The sequence below is a fragment of the Oreochromis niloticus genome, linkage group LG23 (assembly GCF_001858045.2).
Source record: "Oreochromis niloticus isolate F11D_XX linkage group LG23, O_niloticus_UMD_NMBU, whole genome shotgun sequence".
Classification (NCBI taxonomy): Eukaryota; Metazoa; Chordata; class Actinopteri; order Cichliformes; family Cichlidae; genus Oreochromis; species Oreochromis niloticus.
The window spans coordinates 16,053,669-16,072,983 of record NC_031986.2 but is presented as its reverse complement, the minus strand read 5'-3'; the positions used below and the strand labels follow the sequence as shown (position 1 = coordinate 16,072,983).

At 42.6% G+C, this 19,315-nt stretch overlaps 1 protein-coding gene across 1 annotated transcript in view; it reads right to left on the bottom strand.

Annotated features, from left to right (window-relative positions):
- Positions 1 to 17,449, bottom strand: part of LOC100701007 (TSC22 domain family protein 1) — a 28,868-nt gene extending 11,419 nt beyond the window's left edge. Inside the window, exon 1 of the mRNA XM_005452369.3 lies at positions 14,636 to 17,449. Within this exon, the coding sequence (XP_005452426.1) occupies positions 14,636 to 16,692 (2,057 nt within the window). The 5' untranslated portion in view covers positions 16,693 to 17,449. The remainder of the gene's footprint in view (positions 1 to 14,635) is intronic.
- Between the last annotated feature and the right edge of the window lie 1,866 nt (positions 17,450 to 19,315).

The following is a 19,315-nucleotide window of genomic DNA, read 5'->3' as shown; positions in this document are numbered from 1 at the left end:
CGCGTGTGTACGTTTGAAAGTGCAGCTGGATAGAGAGAGGTGAGTAGCTTGAATAACGCTTGAATAACACAAAAGACATAAATGCAGGGCGCGGACCTGATGCATCAGAATTAGTGAGATGTCGGCTTTCTCACCCGACGGCACGTACACGAACACGCAATTGGTGCTGAAAGCAGACAGCTCACAGATTCTGATGCGTCGGGTTCACGCCCTGCGTTTACATGGGGTTTTTTTTGCGCTATATTCTGAGCTGCAGGTTGCTGCTTGCTGCACAGCGCTTTCTCTCAATGTGCTTCAAGAACAGTTTTCTGTCTCAAATCTCTGTTTTCTGCATTATTCATTCGCTAATTACGCACAAGTCATGTACAGTGCTGCTGTTTTTTTGTTTTTTTCCCCCCCAAAAATGACCTCTAACAAGAGGACCTAATTTCTGTTTAATAGCGAAGAAATTTAAACTTTTTAAAATGATGCCAAATTGCAAAACACTTAGCTGTGTCTTTAATAACATCTCTGTAACTTTGCTTTGCTTCACTTCAGCAGCATCAGGTAATGTTCATATGCTGATTCATGGTTTTCCTCAGTTTTTGATCTACTGCAGAATATTTTTAAGGTTATCTGCCTGCTTCATATTTTTCTCCGTTTTATCCTCCGTTACTTTGACACAAAGGCATCTGCTGTGATGCTTACACCTCTGATGAAGTCTCACAAGTGTCAGTACTGATAAATGATCAGAATTATAATATTTCTGACTGTCTAAGTCAAAAATTAATCGAATCGAATCAGGACTTTGTGAATCGGAATCTAATGGATTATAAAGATCAGTGACGATACCCAGCCCTAGTGAGTAGCCTAGGCCGAACAAAGGTGAATGTAGCTGTGGGTAATAAGAAAAAATGTAAAGAACGATTGATAACTTTTTCATTTAGTTAAGGCCTGATCTGTCTGAAATTCATAGCCAGTGCTAGGGCTGTGCGATATGACCAAAATCTCATATCCCGATATTAAGACATCTATCGTCCGATAACGATATAAATCACAAAAATGTAACATTTTCTGTAAATTCTGTGAATGTCGGGCAGCTCGACTTGCGTGAAGTGTTTCCAGCTGGGCGTCGCGTACCTGGAGTCGAGTGTTTTAACTGATGCATGAAACGATACATTTTTAGACATAGGTTGTAACGGCCGCCGTTTTCTTTGTGAGTATTTATTACACAGCGTGCTGCGGGGAAAAGCCTGTTCTAACGTTTGAGTCTAAGGTTTATTTTTTAGCACCTGACGGCTCTTTTTTGCTTCTCATCCGTAAATACTCTGCATCTTTCACGTGATTCAGTTTATTTTGAAAAGTCTCAACAGGATCTTGAGCTTTATTGTGAAAGGTTTATGTGGAAAATAAACAAGCGGACATGAGGTGGTTTTACCGTCGTTGTTGCTAATGACAACGCATAAAAACAAGCGCTTGTCCGTCTGTAGTGGGGTTATATTAAATATAAGAGAAAGAGAGAACTTTAGGAAATTAATATAGCCACTACAGTGACCATCAAAATAATGAAAAAATATTGCCGTAAACAGTTTATTTTGCGACACCATAAAACAAACAATAGCGTAAAATGAAACGATAGACGTTTTTATATCGTCATCCGATATATATCGTTATATCGAACAGCCCTAGCCAGTGCTCTGAAATGGAGCCATCAACCTTTGAATGCTGAAAAAGCACAGTGTATCCAGAAAACACATTATATGCCGCAATAAAAACACTGCCCAAGTGTCCCCTTTCCCCACTACCTTTCAGTGGCAGCAAACAGGTTGTCAGAGGAGTCCAAGATGATGATCAAGTTTAACATTGTCTACAATATTGCCAAAGAGTGTCAAAGCACTTTAAGCAAAGCACTTTTTCAGTAACTTGTCTTTCTTGTAGAACTGTGCTCCAAATAAAGAACTTTGTGTTGACAAGATTGCTGGTTAATCATTTACAAATCAATATTGTATACATTAAAAAAACAAAAAACAAAACTGTGGTGTTAAGTGATGTGGTTGAAAAATTTGGGTGCGCCTAACTTTTGCACTGGTGCACCTAAGAAAAAAAGTTAGGCGCACCAGTGCAACCACGGCAAAAAGTTAGACTAGAGCCCTGAACACTTGAGCTATAGCGTGCGTGTGTGTTTTATCAAAACCAATCTAAATGTATAAAAATATGAGAGGGTTTGATAGCAGAGGACGTGACAGAGCAGCTGGAGAACAGCAGCATTCAGAAAAGCTCAACAAAGTGAATTATTCACACACTTTGGTATTCAGCTTATCCCTCAGTAAGATTCCTCTGCTTCCATCTTTTTCCTTACATGCCTCTCTTTATCTCTCCCGTCCTCCATGCTGCACGTCGCCCACCTCCTTCCACATCACTTCTTTTCGAGTATTTGGTAGGCGTGAGCTCGTGTGTGTCTCCCTGGGCATGTGCATCATGTTTGTGTGTGCGTCTGACGCCATGTATGCAGACTGGCAGAATCCGGTTTGGGAGGCTTTAACTCTGTCCTTTACTCAGCAACAGATGACATCAGATAATTTTTCCAAATGTGGAAAAAACAAAGGTGTGTTTGAACTGAATTTGGAATGGCAATGGAGTCATTTTAGTATTTTGAAGAGTGGAACACCTGACTGGGCAGAGGTAGCGATGAAAGCCACCGTTCTACCCGTCTGCAGCAGAGGATAATTTGCCTTGATCTATGCCCAAACACAGACAAAACTCCAATAAGTCTCATGGCATCAGACCTTCAGGGTTGAAGCTCAGTGAAGCGAAAGAGAATCGCTCACTGCCGTGCACGCAATGCCTTACATAACCAGCCTCAGTGCCATATGGTCCAGGAAAGGGAGGGAAGACAGCAAGATGTAGACTGAGCGACTAGTTAGTGATGGTGCAGATGTGGCCTCTTCTCCTCATAAAAAAAGAGATATCATTATCATCATCTGCCATTTATGGCAGATGATGATACAGGCAATTTCAATTGCCTGTATTTGTATAGCGCTTTACTAGTCCCTAAGGACCCCAAAGCACTTTACACATCCAGTCATCCACCCATTCACACACACATTCACACACTGGTGATGGCAAGCTACATTGTAGCCACAGCCACCCTGGGGCGCACTGACAGAGGCGAGGCTGCCGGACACTGGTGCCACCGGGTAGGCCACCACCACCAGTAGGCAACGGGTGAAGTGTCTTGCTCGAGGACACAACGACCAAGACTGTCCAAGCCGGGGCTCAAACCGGCAACCTTCCGATTACAAGGCGAACTCCCAACTCTTGAGCCACGATCGCCCCATAAAGCTGGGAGGAGCAAGTGCAACAATAAATAATTGCCAAAAAAGGAGACAACAATCAGAAACAGCCAAGGGAGGAGACTGTAAGACTGAATGTGATACAGATAACTGTAATCTACAGATTTTACCTCCTTGAATGAGATTATGCGATTAGCTCGTTTTTTGTGTTTGTGGGCAATAGGTGGCCTCGGTCACACAAGCCTACCAGTCAGAAAACCCCTGACAGTCACTAGGGCGAAAAAAGGTGTATTCTTCAACTGGTTGGAAATGTTTGCTAATTAAAATCAGCTGCCAAGAGGGTGCCGCACCAAAAGCCTCCCTGTGATTACTAGTCGTAACTTAAAGTTGTAACTAACATGCTTCAAATGGCATGACTAATGTTAATGGTAAAAGTTTGTTTCCAGTTTGTGTCGCACTCTTCGACATAAAGTTACATAAAGTTTCATTTATGTAGCGCCAACTCACAACACAAGGTGCTTTATAGCGTAAAAATCCTACAATAATACAAAAAACACCAACAATCAAATGGCTCACTATGAGCAAGCACTTGGCAACAGTGGGAAGGAAAAACTCCCTTTTAACAGGAAAAAACCTCCAGCAGGACCAGGCTCAGGGAGGGGCGGCCATCTGGTGTGATCGGTTAGAGGTGAAGGGAGGAAGACAGGAAAAAAGACACACAGTGGAAGAGAGCCAGAGATTACTAATAACTAATGATTAAGACTTTGCAAGCATTTAGCAAGCAGTTCCAGACACAAGTTGGTGTCTTCAATGCAAACTAGGACATAGCAAGGTTTTTGACCATTGACCAGCGGTTGCCAGGGGATCACTGACTTGTTGATAGGCCTCTATGACTATCCATTCATATTACTGGAGGTGGGACTACGCGCAAACTTAGAAGTGATCTTATAAACTTGTCAATCCAGATTCTATACCACTGGACACAGGTTTAAGAAGAAAAATTTTTTTTTGCAATAAATCTTACCCGCATCAAACAAATAGAAATAAGGAAAATATGGGAGATGTCACTTTAATGTTTTAAAAATTTCACAAATTACGTTGAATGACAAGACTCGATGAAGGAATTTAGGCATCACTCTTGCAATCATGTGGTCGATAGAATGTCTGTAAATTTAGTTACACAGTGTAGTTCCCAACAAACGGAACCCAAATTGAACAATTAAATAATCGATTGTCAATCACCAGTTCACCACTTAAGCTTGTGAAGGTAGGAGGTCTATAACAACGCCTGTGATTCTAGGAGGTGTTGCAATATCTTTTTGTTAAACACCTTGAATTTCAAGCCCACTGCGGTGGTTGAGTATACAAGAAATACCTGAAATTATGCCAGTGTTTAAATATTTATGAGCCTGACTATATTTCTGTAGTACTGAAAAGCTTTTCCAAGCACCCAGAATGATGCTGGCCCTTCCCCTGCACACTTTACTCACTATAATCCATGGGTTAAAATGATTATACATCCAAATATTGCACAACCTTGGACACAATTACAATATAGAGGAAGTTATGTTGCCAAGCCTCGGTCACATGGGTAAGTGTTTTGTTTTAAGTTCGAGCACTGGGTGGAAACACAGTGAGCTTGCTTGTCACTACAGTAACAGTGAAGATCTTCTCACCAGCAGTTGAGAAACTTTGCTTGCATCTCTCTGCGGTCAGCAGGCATCACGTAGTGAACTTAATGTGTTTGAACAGTGAGAACCGCAGAGGCTTCATACACAATTACGATTTTACCGCTTCACTTTCAGGGGGAAATGCTTTTCTTGGACGGGTGCTACAATGCTCATGTTCTTGTCATGTGAGAGTGAAAGATGTTCAAAAACAGACCAGAGAAACTGGAAAGGAGAAGCTCAGGAGAGCAGGTGTAGGGTAATGATTGCACAGAGTCCCCCTGAAGAAACACAGCCACGGGTTCACCCTGAAGTTTATTTTGGGACAGAAACTCCTCAGCACTGAAACTGAAACCGCAATACAAACATCGCCAATATTATATTCCACATTACTATTACCAAAACACCCATGTAGAGCTGTCTTAAAGCATGCTAGTCTGTAATCAATGAACTAGAAATGCATAACAATAACGGAGTTTATTTTGTGTTAATGATCCAATCAATGTCAAGTGATCAGATTGTGATTACCCCCCCCATAAAAAATAAGCCTAATTTCTATACTTTCTTACTATTACTTTTTCACTATAACACACAGAATCTATTTGCCGGTTTGTTTTTTTTGTATTTGAACAACCAACATTGGCACAGAGGTACAGCTTAGTTCTCTAAAGGTTGTTATCTATATCAAATATTATGATGCCATCACATTACCTGGCAACCAGCTATCAAAAGGCTGAAAAGGCCCCATTTTAGCCTTGATGCTGCTACAACACCTTATCAAAGCATACTAATGTTCCAATTTCACAATGACAATGACCTCTCATGTATAACCACAAAGGTTACACACCAATCTGGCAACAGGCTAAAATGACCCACTTTTAGCATATAAACCAAATCCAACACCATGTCTTTAGTCTCTCAGTGTGATTTAGTGTGTCAGTTTACCAACAGCACAAACAGGCCAAACAATAAGGCAGCATGGTCATGTGCTAGTATCCAATAATCTAGAATCATGTCTGTGGTTATACTCATTTATTTAGTGTTGATGAGTTAAAAAAAATTAAAAACAATAATTAATTATAGATAAATAGTTATTAACATAGTAATCAAGCATGTGCCACAGAGGTTTTCCTGCTTGGGCCTCTTGTCTCAGACATTTTCATACATTAGCTATACAAACACTGGATTTATATACCCATTAATATACTGTTTGCTATATGATAGAGGGGCTTTTACAAAAAATTTTTTTAAAGCCAATATGACCGGCTCACAAAATAATAACTAAGGACAGTCAGAAATCCTGTGTACATCTAGAGGGATATATTTGAGGCTTTGTAAACATGTACTGATTAGTTACGCTCCTTACAGAGTTTACTTTGTGAAGCTGTAAGGATCAGCCTTTCAAATAATTAAAAAAGCCAGGCGTTATGACCATACTACGCCATGATTTTCAAAGTTCCACATTTTGAAATGTTTTGTTTCAGATGGTTTTCACTACTCAGAGACTTTGTCATTTCATGCACATCAGTCCCACGCACCTGCTGTTCAAACATTCTGTTTGTGAAGGTCAGCCAATCAGAAGAAGGGTGGAATAAAGGAAAAGGAATTAAGTTAATAAGGATTTTTTTTCCATAACAGGTATCTTTAAAAGGAAATTCCAAGATGCAGCATTGGGCTATAGACGATGAATTCAGAAATGCGCCATGTGCTTTGGGTTGTCAGAAGAATAGTTTAAAGTCATTTTGGACGGTTTAGTAGAGAAGAGTTTAGTGGAGATCAGCTTTAATTAAACTTAAAGAATGTAGTCTGAGCTAGGGCTGCACGATTAATCGTTAGAAAATCGCGATCTCAATTCATACTTATGTGCGATCTCATTTCCAAATGACAACGATTTAAAAAAAAAAAGACAACAATGACGATTGTACCGCATTTTGATCCGGGACGTAATCTGCATGAAAACAAGCGCTCACTCTTCCTGCTCAACAAATGACAAGGGCGGAGCCTTATACCACGTGATACAGAAGCTGTGCCGTGTGATGCTTAAATTGGCAAGGAAAAAACAACGGAGAACACGTCAGGGATGACGAGAAAGTGACAGGAGAAAATCCGTCCCGGTCAACCACCCAAACATCAACAACGGGAACCTTATACAGCGCTTCCCTATACACGTCGAACTCCCGCAGGCACAAAGAAATTACGGAGGCTATTACTTATCACCTGACCAAAGATATGGCTCCCATCAACACTGTGCAAAACGAGGGATTTAGGAAAATGATCAACACCCTAGACAAACGCTACACAGTGCCGTCCCACAAGTATTTTTCTATTCTTGCACTACCTGCTCTATACACGCAGTGTCGAGCAACGGTGGAGACGGAATTTCAAGCAGTACAACATTTTGCGGCAACGACAAAATGTGAGACATTTATTGTTTTTATGTTTATTGTTTTTATGTTCAGTCTCAACTGTTACAAAGTTGATGTGCAGTTAATAAGTGCAATAAATATTTATATTGGAAAAGAAAATCGTGAGAGAATCGTGATCTCAATTCTAAGCAAAAGAAATCGTGATTCTCATTTTATGCAAAATCGTGCAGCCCTAGTCTGAGCATGTGGAAACTTTAAAGTAGATCCTCTTTACACCTGGAAAAACAAAACTTTCAGTAGTACAAGCAGTCTCCCACTTCCTACCTACGCTGAGGATATGAGGTTACTATATGCTCAGTTACCTACCATAAATGCATGGATTCATGTTCAATATCATCACATTTCTACCTCTTAGGTCAGTGTGAGAAAAGCCAGAGGATATAACAAAAAAAGAAAAAAAAGAAAGAAAATAACACCACATTTATTGTGACACAGCCAGTTAAAATCATAAATGCACCTCCTCCTCCCTGCTTATCTTTTCCCTTCAGTACAAAAGCCTGGAGGAAAACAGCAGCTCACTCATTCCAATAAACTCCCTCTCCTGTAAACAGCTACAACTTCCCACATACACGCACCATAAACCATGCCAGCAGCTCAAGCCATAAACACGCTTCTACATGCATGGACCCACATTATGATCTCACTGGTGTGGGACTTTCTTTAGGAGCATGCAGCTCTGCATGAAGGCACAAGGCGGAGAAACGTGACACTCGTCTGCCCTAAAACCCCAACGCATGCTGCCCAAAACAGAACCCGTCAGAGCCAGCGGACACTCTGATCTTGATCACAGGACACGCACACACACACACACACACGCGCACACGCACACACACGCACGCGCGCGCGCGCGCACGCACACGCGCGCACACACAAAGATGCACTTTGAGACTGTGCTATCATCTCTGAAACATGACAAAAAATCAAATGCGCTTGTAGACAGCAGACATTTGCGTGCAAAAGAAAAGCATGTTCTAGCAGGTTACGCCACATATAAATCCACAATGACCTTGAAGTTAATGTGCAGAATGAAGGTTTGTCGCCACACAAAAAAATTACACTGTGCCATGACAAATTCATCTACTGACTTTCAAATGCAACTATATACAAAATGTTTCTACACTGAGGCAGAGGGATGCATATTTATGCCACAAGTTGATGCAAATATGCTTATAGGAGCAAATCCATCCCAGAAATAACCTCCAGTGCATTTCAAACCCTTCCCAGGGATAACTCATAACAACCCCTGCATGCAGCAACCGTCCAAACAGTTATTACATGCCGATTTCTGACAGCAAGCACAGAGAAGCTCCAAAACTGCTCATTTTGTTTGTGCACCGCATGCAGGAGGGATGCGTCTACTTAGCTGTAAGGCATATTTTAGGTCAGTGACTCTAAAAGCATATTATGGTTACATAAACAACCACGTTTCAAAGCTGTGATCATTTATGAGCCCACACTGCCACCTTGTGGTTCAGCAGCAGCACAACAGAGCAGACCAACAGCTGAGTCGACGTCTCTACTGAAGCGTGACGTGATGCAAAAACTAATTACCGGAGAAACGACTTAACGGCCCTCAGGTGTGACTTATTGCTCATGACAGGAGATGCCGCCCAGTAAACCTGAATCAGAGCTAAACTGTCCATCTCTGGAGGAACCACAAAACAGGAATGACAACTCAAACAAAGGGAAACCTGCTGAGCTCTTGCGGCAGTTCACAGTTCAAATAATACACCTGTGATGAGAGTGCTTGGAGAGGTGCCTGCAGGAAAGGCTTTAAGCTGGCCAACTCCAGACAAATTCTGCTGCAGGATTTCACAAGACTTCACAGACATATCTGTATAGAGGGAACAACTTGTGCTTTTGAACTCATTGAGTTTGACCTCATGAAAGACTTTGTGTTCTCTCAAAGAAATGACCCCAAATACCATTGAAACCATTTGATTCCACTTGCAAAACAAAGCCATCTTTTGCCAGAAAACATCTGTGATTTCATATGTTTCTCTAATCAAAGCAAACATTTCCTGTGGGAAAAACTGAAGCTCGGTTTATCAAGAAAAGTGGTTCCCATGTGGAAACCATATGGATGAAATTTATATAATTATATTAGCGCACATCAAAAGGTTCTGACTGATAGTAAGAAGAACAATAAAACGTGTGTAGGGGGGGGCAAAAAATGTGATTATTTCCTTATGCATTTTACTGGGGTGGGTATCATTCTGATTTTATTGATTTACTCAATGACACTTATCAATACTATTATCAGTGCTGCTGTGTATGTGGGTGTAAAACAATGACATAAGAGTAGTTAATACTAGCTTTGACAGACCTTGTTACCAATGAAACTTTCCATCTTTACCTCTGCTGCCAGCATCTGAGGCATCTCTCCTGTTGAAAATATTTACAGCTGTGAGCAATTCATTATCATAGGGTGTATTATCTGAAATGATCAGGAAAGCTTTAAGCAGGCCAACCTGTGAGGAGCTTGCTGGTGTTAACCTGCTTAACTAAAACCACCTCTTCATGCGCACTGTCATTAAACTGCATTCTCATTAAATGCTATGAAATTAGCTGCTGCTTTCTAACGGTCAGTACTTTGGTATTGGCAAAACTTCTACCATAACCAATTAAATACTGGCTCTCAGTGCCATTGAGGCTTTACTACCCTTTTTCAATGAAATCCAAATGCTTGGCAGTCAAACTACAAAACAATGTCACTAATATAAAGCTGCGAGTGCGCACGTTTTACAGGCAGTAAATCACTCGATTGAGAATTAAGTCATAAAGAAATATCCCCATAATATTTGCTGCAAGCAAACTGAAAGCTCAGGTAACTTTGACATTCAGTCAGCTGAAACCCTAAAATAAGTACATGACAGATATTTACATATCAGCACTGTATATAAAGGAAGTATTTCTGCATTCATGTTGTGCAAATGATATAAATTTACACAGGCAAGCATGCACACGCTGAATCAAAACTACCATCCTTTGGTACCCATCCATAAGCTAACAATTAACTACCAGTGCAGATAACTCACCACCTCAAATAAAGAGATATAACACTATCAGCAGAAACTATAGTGAAAGCTACCATTTTGTGGCTTCAATTAACTTTAGCAAATGCTACCGTATTGCTATACAAAGCTGAAGAGGCACCTGGAAGCCAAACATCCTTTCTAAGAGAAACCTGGTCAATCTCACAAAAAGCTGGATCTGAATGCTTGTTGAAGTTGAGGAGAAGTGTCTGATGAGGTGATGGAGGAAAGTTATGTGCTGGTGGAGCTTACTCCAAAGCTTTCATCTGATGGGAATGTAAAAGGAACTGAGCACATTTCACATGGCAGAGATCTTTTTTTTGGGTGGCATGCCCTCCTCAGAAAATGAGGACCACCCCACACATTAAAAATTTTAATCAGTGTTAATTCCCATCACAGTTTTTGACAATTAACTTTTTTTCCCCATGTGATAAACAAGACAAACTGAATAAAAACTACCCCTCAGCGTTCTTGTAGACAAATCTATGGTATCAATTACAAAATCCGATCAGAAGTCTGCTCCAAGTCTCTCCGTGTGCAGTAAGGTTAAATGTGAGCTTTGTATCTCCCCCCGAGAAACTTTCCAAAATCAAAACACAATTACACAGCCCTGAATTCACATCACATTTGTCACCTGGTTGTTTGCCCAGTTTGAGAACCACTGGCATTGAGGCCATCTGCCACAGGTGTGTCTGTCGGTTTGCCTTAACCACAAAAAAAATGCAAAAGTCACTCACCTGAAGCACACTGCTCCAACAGGTACAACTGGCATGAAACCATAAATGCTACTGAACAGCCTGAAGGAAGCAGTAGGTGGAAAAGACAAGACCTCAAAAGGTTTCATTTAGGAACTAGTATCACTGAAAGCTTTACATCCAACACCCAGATGCAAAAATAGAATAAAACATTCCTGGACACCTGAGAGTCTGATACTGTCAGGTTTAAGTTTCTATTTTACTCTTTAATTTGTTGTCTCAGCTTGTTTGTGGTAGTCATGGTGCAAAAATGTGTGTTGCACTATGACTGTTTTAAAGATTAATACCATTGCCATTAACAGAACAGTATTAGGGGTTTTTTTTTCGTAACATTTGCTTTTTCCAGGTAAAGTTGAAAAAACAAAAACAAAAAACAGCATATTACTTGCGTTGGACTTGTTAAACCTTCTCCTGGTAACTGTGGGAGTGCTCAGCTGGATTTCCCTGAAATAAAAGGGCACCCAGAGCAACTTCTCTTTGATGCCAGCTACAGTCATGTTTAATCTTAGCCGTCGGGGACTTCCTCTGCTTTGTCAAAGCTTAGCTATGAATGACAAGTCAGTTAAAAGCAGGTGTGCCAATATTAGCAAACATGAATCATGAGACCGAGCCAGTATAACTACAAATACAGTTTGACAGGTTGCTTATTATCTCTATGACCTGAAAAGGTTTTAAGAAGCCGGACATCTCAAGTTCATATGGCCCTTTTCTGCTGAAATATCTAAAAGGGAGTCATTTAAACACGAAGGAAGAGCTACACTCTGATGCTCATGAATCAGATAAGATCAAGACTCTTAAAAATGATCAATAACAATAGTGGAATTTATCCAGCACTGAAGAAATGTTTTAACTGCTGCCAAGGATTTGGACTTCATTGAAAAGGGTTGTAAAACACAGAAGAAAGCTTCAAGCTGAGACACAATGCTGCTAATCTAAAGCTGAAAAAAAGAAGCTGTGTAAAAGTTTACAGGCCATAAATCACTAGATCACACCTCTAGCTTTTACAGCTGAGGATGAAGTCGTATGGGTAAATATCCATGCAAAATGTGCAAGCAAACCGAAAGCTCAGGTAACTTTGACATTCAGTCAGCTGAAAGGCTAAAAGAGCACATGACAGATATTTACATAACGGCATCATACATAAAGGAAGTAAAAGGAATACATTTGCACAGGAGACCATGTGCACTCTGAGTTGAAACTACCTGCAGAGGTTTAAAAGGAGACTGCTCCTAAGGTCAGTTTCTCTGCAGATTCGCACTTCTACACAGTGTTGTTGACAGAAATGGAGAAACATGTGTGGAGGACACAGACGGCAGGTGCACGGTCACCTAGAAGTGTGTTTGTGTGAGAAGGTCATGAGTGTTTTCCTTCCACTCTGAAATCCCAAAGTCCAATTACAGCAGACTGACATTCTGCCCTAGGGAGGAGGACCCTGGTCTTGCTGTGATATTACTAATTAACATCACAGGGGCAGATATAAAAAACGAGAGCAGGATCCTTTGCAGACACACCCTTGCGTCTTTGTTTCAGAACTTGGCAGCGTCCGTGTCCGCAGCTGTGCTAGATCAAGCGTTTTCGACCTCCTGACAGCTGCAACGTGACAGCTTTTAAAGACCCAATCTGGACTCTGACACACAGCAGCAATGATATTGAGTGTGAACAGGGCTGATTGGGCTCAACAGGAAACCGATCACCCAGGATAACGAATTAGTGTCAATTCAGAGGTGGAAGTGGAAAGAGACCTCTGAAACTCTTTGGAAAATATTTTTCCTCAGCGATACCCACTGACATGTTTACAATAAGCAAACAGCCACAGACAACAATTTCCACCCTATTTTTTGTGAAAAGCTACATCTACAACGGGATGTGTACAAATGTTAGTTAAATGTTAGTCATCATTAAGGTAACAACCTGTAGAGAAGAAAGAAGCATCTTAAGAGTGGAAAGACAATAAAAGCCCTAGTGTCTAAGAGAAGAGAGATCACCTCAGACAGCTGGCATGATGCACTGACGCTTTCACAAAGAAAGGAAACAGAAAGAAAAGAGACGGTGACAGAGGGGGTGGAAAGAAAGCTGTGACAGTAACAGAAACACACAGCCTGATCGCAGCATGACAGGACAATGACTATAAACAAAGATGATACACACACAGACACACACACACAGAGCAAGACTGTCTGCTGCTGCAGGACAGTGGCTGATTCATGGCAAGAAAAGAAGCTGACTGACAAACAGATAGATGGAAACGCACTTGCACACAGCCTTAATGGAGTGCCACGAACTGCTGACAAAAGCCTTCACAAGCGAACACTGTCCTGCTCTGTCTGTGGCTCAGCGTTACTGAGATTACGTCAACATTAAGCCAGCAATCATTTGTTTCTCTGTTTCTTAAACTCGAATGCCAAGAAGACGACTGGAATCATGGTGTGATAACTGAATTCAGCTTTAAATATTCTCTCTTTTGCTGCTGACAATTTGGAAGCAAAAAAAAAAAAAAAAATTATCTACTTGTTGCCAACAGCTGGTTACAAAAACACCACAACATCCACAGAATATGTTGTGCTTTTCTCCTAGAGGTGTTCAGTGGAGGCTGGTGGCAGTCAGTCAAATACCCTCTACACTCTGGGGGGGGTTTAACTGTACTCACAACATGGATCTCTTGCTTAACCAGCTCACAGGGCAGCACTATGGTAACAGGAGACCGCTTCCATGACACTGTTCTGTTTCTCTCTGTCGCCACAGTGTTTAGATTTATGCAACACAACTTTACAATGTAGACGCTAACATTTCCACACCATCTTCAAATGGGTCATGGGAAGTCCCCCCTGGAAAGCAACTTCATTTAAACCAAGCTTGCTTCTTTTTTTTCTTTTTTTTTTTTAAACTACTAACTATAGAAAATGAGCATTTGGTTTGTCTGCATATAAATAAACTGCTGCACAGTTCTCCCCAAGGTGGCACATATCAACAGACCTGGTGTCTAATAAAAGATTAAACCTAAGGGGAGAGTGAAGGGAAAGGCAACTCAGACTAAAAAAATGGGACAAGTGTCCAGTAGATGGTGGTGGATGGAAATGGGGGGGTGGGGGGATGAACAGGCTACGGCATCTGCTGAGTCACAAGCACCCTCAGTGAGTCAGCAGCTCCGCAGCCACTGATGTTTTACAGCAGCAGTGTCCAGTAGGCTTTTTTTTCCTGATGTCTGGTGTGCTGATGGCTGTCAGGGGGACCTCGAGGGACAAAGGATCAAGCACATGTGACACTGAACTTCTAGTTCTGATTTAAACAACAAGACCAGAGTGTGTACCACTGATGTGCAAAAAAAAAAAAAAAAGAAATTACAGGAATGGGAAAGACTTCTTTTGTTTGCACCTCAGCTTTGCCTACAATGTACCAAGAATAGCCTTTTGTTTAATTAAAGACCTTCACAGTTTACATTAGAATCAAACAGTTTAGGTAGCACAAGCCATTCATCCTCACCTGTCCTCCTCTCCTTCACCATGATGAGTTCTCAGGCCTGCAGCCACCATGAAGGCACTGGCCTCAGCTGACATCCCCATGTGGGCCAGAGTTCCAGCAGCGCCGCCAGCTTCTGCGACGCCATCTCCACCTGCTGCAGCCCCCAGCCTGGGCAGCCCGAGCAGACCTTGGTGCTGGAGCAGAAGCTTCTGGGCATCCTCCAGCTGGGACGCTGTTATGGCACTCCCCCCAGCAGGAACGTGGGTGAAGGTCGTGCCTGGCGTGAGGATGGGCTGAAGATCAGCTTGCAGCGCAGTCAGAGGCATGTAGGAGGTCCCATGGGTGGGTGCTATGGGGATGGTGCCAGCAGAAGGGGGTTGGATTTGTGGCTGTGGATGAGGCTGGGGTTGAGGTGGAGCTGAGAGGGTCTGGGGCTGTCCTGCGGCAATGGTTGCTGTAGCAGATGGGGCAACCTGACCATGATGGGGCAGCTGCTGGGTAATGCTTACAGGCTGCTGCACCGTGACCCCTGGCAGTGGCGTCACAGAGACTATAGTCGTGGCATGCGGCAATGGAGGTTGGACTTGTGTCTGGAAAGGTGCGGTGGGCTGAATAAAGTCTGGCTGTCTGACCCCCGTTTGGAGCTGAGGTGCAGGATACCCTCCCTGTGGCTGAGGCTGGTGAGGATCCACAGAATAGGGCACCTGCTGGGGTTTTACTAGTGGAGGCTGGCTTACACCAACCTGTGGTGTCACCTGTGGTGATGCTGGAGGGATACTGACAGGAACTGCTGGCTTCCCTACAACAACCTCCTGAGGTGAAACATAGGTTACAGGTGTGGTTTGTGCCAGTCCCTGCAGTGGACTCTGCATGGCTTGTGGACTAGTGAAGTCCTGGCTTGGTGGCTGATAGGGCTGCACGGTGTGAGGCGGCTGTATGGTAGCTACACCTGGACTGATGCCAGCATTACCTGCTTCAGGGTCTGCAACCACCTCTGCACCTTTTGCTGCCTCCGCCGTAGAAGGATGAGGAACTTCCTTTTCGTAATACTCTGTGCAAGTCCATCTCCCTTTGCGGAACGGCTCCGAGTTCGTGTCTAATTTGACCACCCTGAAGCGAGAGCCGGTGGCTGTCTGAGTTTGGGTGTGGTGAGCCTGAGTGCTGGGAGGAGGAGGAGCAGCAGCAGCAGATGGACCAGTTCCTCCACCAACAGGAGCCACCTGCCCACCGATGTTAGTGTTATCAAAACCTGGAGCAGCAGCAACAGCAGACACAGTAGAAATGTTCACACTGCCTTGTACAAGTGGATCAGTGGCTGCCCCACCAACAACAGAGGCTGCAGGCTGGCTTGCCCCCCCTGCAGTTTTAGTGTTATTAAACACTGCTGGTGGCCTCTGAGGCTGGTTAAGACCAACTTTGGAAGCTATAGATGGGCTGGAGCTTGCCAAAGGAGCAATGGGAAGTGTTGGCAGTGATGCTTCACCTCCTCCTAAGCTGTCAGAGTGATGATGGTGGGCCTGGCTGTGCTGCTGAGGGTAGTACTGATTATGCACAGTCCCATTTACCATAGAGGGGTGATGCTGAGACCCCTGTGGGATAGAATGAGGCTGGAGAGGCTCATTGGGTGACACCAGTCCAGGCGTGTCGACTCCATGTAGGCTGTTCAAAGTCTCGTCAGAGGAGCTCCTCTCCGGCACACCCGTATCAGTGGCCTTTGACACGGACACATCCAGTATGTCAGAGGAGGACAGGTCCTCAGTGTGGGACTCATCCATGTCGTCGTAGCTCTCAGTATCGTCTGCCAAGCTGTTGTTGCCGCTCACGTTTATCTGAGCGGAAGTGACACTTGTGATCTGGAAGCCGCTTTTCTTCTTCACCTGAGCTCCAGCCACTTGGGACTGAGGCTGATGGTGGAGTCCAGGAGAGGAGGATCCAAGCTGGGTTGGACTGTCGTCCACTGCGCTGACACCGGCTGCGGAGGAGGCTGGGGGCGCCCCGCTGCTACCTCTCCTGTAGTGGTAAGCCGTTTTCCGGCTCCCGGTCCCGGACTGGTCTCCGGGGAAGTCTTGGTGGTGCATTTTTATGCTGAAAGAGTTTCTCGAGGCCAAAAAGCTGCGCTGCCTACTAGCTAGCTCAAATAACGAGCCATAAGTGAAAAAGTCATGTGATTAACGTGTCTTAAAAAAACAAAAACAAACACACACACACACACACACACACACATACAAGCCAACCGCTCCCAGCTGCAGTCAGACTAAAACCCAAGCTTACAGGCGGTGTTCCTCTTCCTAACTCTGCAGGAGCTAAGCTGCAGGATAATCAAAACAACACTATAATCGATTACAAAATAAATAAACAGAATGCGAAATCCAGCTAGCCGCTGGCTAGCTAAAGCTGCGCTGGGTCGATTAGATACGCTCCTCTGGAACTTCGTGTATCCTTTCACCCCCCCTCCCGATTATTACTGTATTTTTGAGGATATTGCTGCCACTTTAAGCACGGAGAAATAAGTCAAACCGAGAGCAAATTCAGCTGCACTCAACCGCTCCTCAACGCGAATCTGCAAGCCTCTTAGCTGGCCGGTGCGTGTCGCAGGAAATCAGCCGTCGCATCCATTCCTTCTCCCGGACGTCGAGTCTCCTTTTACACCTCCGAGACCGAAACATGAATCAGACACGCCTTCTGCTGTTAATGGACGACGGTGTTAAATAATATCCGTCTTTGTAGTGGTAAAAAAGTACTCGTTAAGTCCATCTCAGGTTGTCGTATCGCGTCCGTGTTTGCTGTCTCATTGCCGGTGAGCAGCAGCAGCAGCTAACGGGCTGTCAGTCTCAGAGGAGGGAGGAGGAACGCAAACATAGCCACTGCGCATGCGCATCCAGATCCATTTCTTCACACTAGTGCAACGTTCACGTTCGATTGTTGGAACGGATTTTCCCAAACACTAGAACACTGTCGCGTCATAGAACGGGTTTTGAGTTTAATAATGAATTGATTTTTTTGATGACCCAACTTCTGGACCATGGGTGTAACAGATTTGGCTTCTGGAATTTCAAAAACAGTAAAAACATCATATGTGACATAGGTAGAATATGTTTCACAAATTGTTGTAGGCACCTGAAAGGCAGCATCAGCCTAAGTGTTGTGTTTGTTTTTTTCTAGGAAGCCACTGTTTGAAAGAGCTACTAAACTGTTAAAATAAACAGCACTGACTGATGTCTTTAAGCCTGTTTCAAGCATGGGTCTTACCCCTGTTTTTATTTCCTTATTGTGAGTTATTACTTCAAACAATCAACTCTATACATATGCAAGCAATTTTTGAATTCTTTTTTTTATGGGCAGGGTTTCAAGCCCTTTATTGCTGACAACAGGCCATAACTATAATGCTGACACAAACTAACCACCTCATCAGATAGGATCACCTTGTTCTGCCTGTTGGGACCTATTCATCCAACAAGGATCCCCTTTTTCAGATATTGTACCTGCCTGCTGTGCATGCCTTCTAGCAATAGATTCTCATGTTTAACATACTGAATCAGGACTGCAGGTAGAATTAGTGCCATCTAATTAAAAGGAGATAAAAAGAGAAATTAAAGATCTGAGCAGGGCCTGTCAAATCTTTTCCAAGATGTCAGTACTACAGAGATCAAACACGTCATGTACACCTGGAGGGGAGGGTGTGCTCTGGGAAAGTTCCACTATGAAGTCCGTTTCCAAAGATTGCATAATATTGATGCCGCAGAAAGTAAACAGTGAGATGCAAGCCATGCTTTCTGTAAACGATCAACTGGATCATCAACACCGTTCCTGGACAGCCTCAGGAGTTCACACTGTGTTTACATGGGACTGACACAGGCAATTTCAAATAAAAACTAATTAAACTACACAAAACAATCAAGCTCATAAATACAGTGTGCTGTGATTTAACTCTTCAAATCATATTGCAACATAATATGACAAATAACAATCATCTAATGAGCAAATGTTAAAAAAAGGTCAAAAGCACTATCCAAACCACAGGTGGTTAGATGAACATTTATATGCTAAATTGTTTTTAAGGTTTATTCGAAATCTTTGTTCATGCAGAAATTATGTGACTGTGAAGCCAGAGTGTCTTCTTATTAACTACTACAGGTTAATGTTTCTTATATTTTTAGACAAACACGTTTAATAAAATAGCTCTAAAGTACGTGCTACTGCAGCTTTCTAAACTTAAAGAGGATGAAGCAATTAAAGCATGTTATGACAGAAGTATTAGAGCACACCCTAGTAGAAAAAAAATACTCGAAGTGGAATGATTTCAGTATAAAACCACCAACATTATTTTTTGCACTTTATAAATAGCTTTCATTTTTAGTGCTATTTATAAAGCTGCAATAATATATCATATCATTCAAATTCCAATTTAGAAAAAATATAAAATTACACTACCGGTCAAAAGTTTTAGAACACCCCAATTTTTCCAGTTATTTTTTGCAGTTCAAGTCGTTCAAGTCCAATAAATAGCTTGAAATGGCACAAAGGTAAGTGGTGAATTGCCAGACGTTAAAAAAAAGGTAAGGTTACCCAAAACTAAAAAATAATGTAAACTTCAGAATTATGCAAAAAGGCCTTTTCACAAAATGGGTTAACAGCTTTGGAGGTTGATGAAGCCTTGAAAGCTGGTGGTACTAATTCATACAGGTGTTCCAAAGCTGTCCA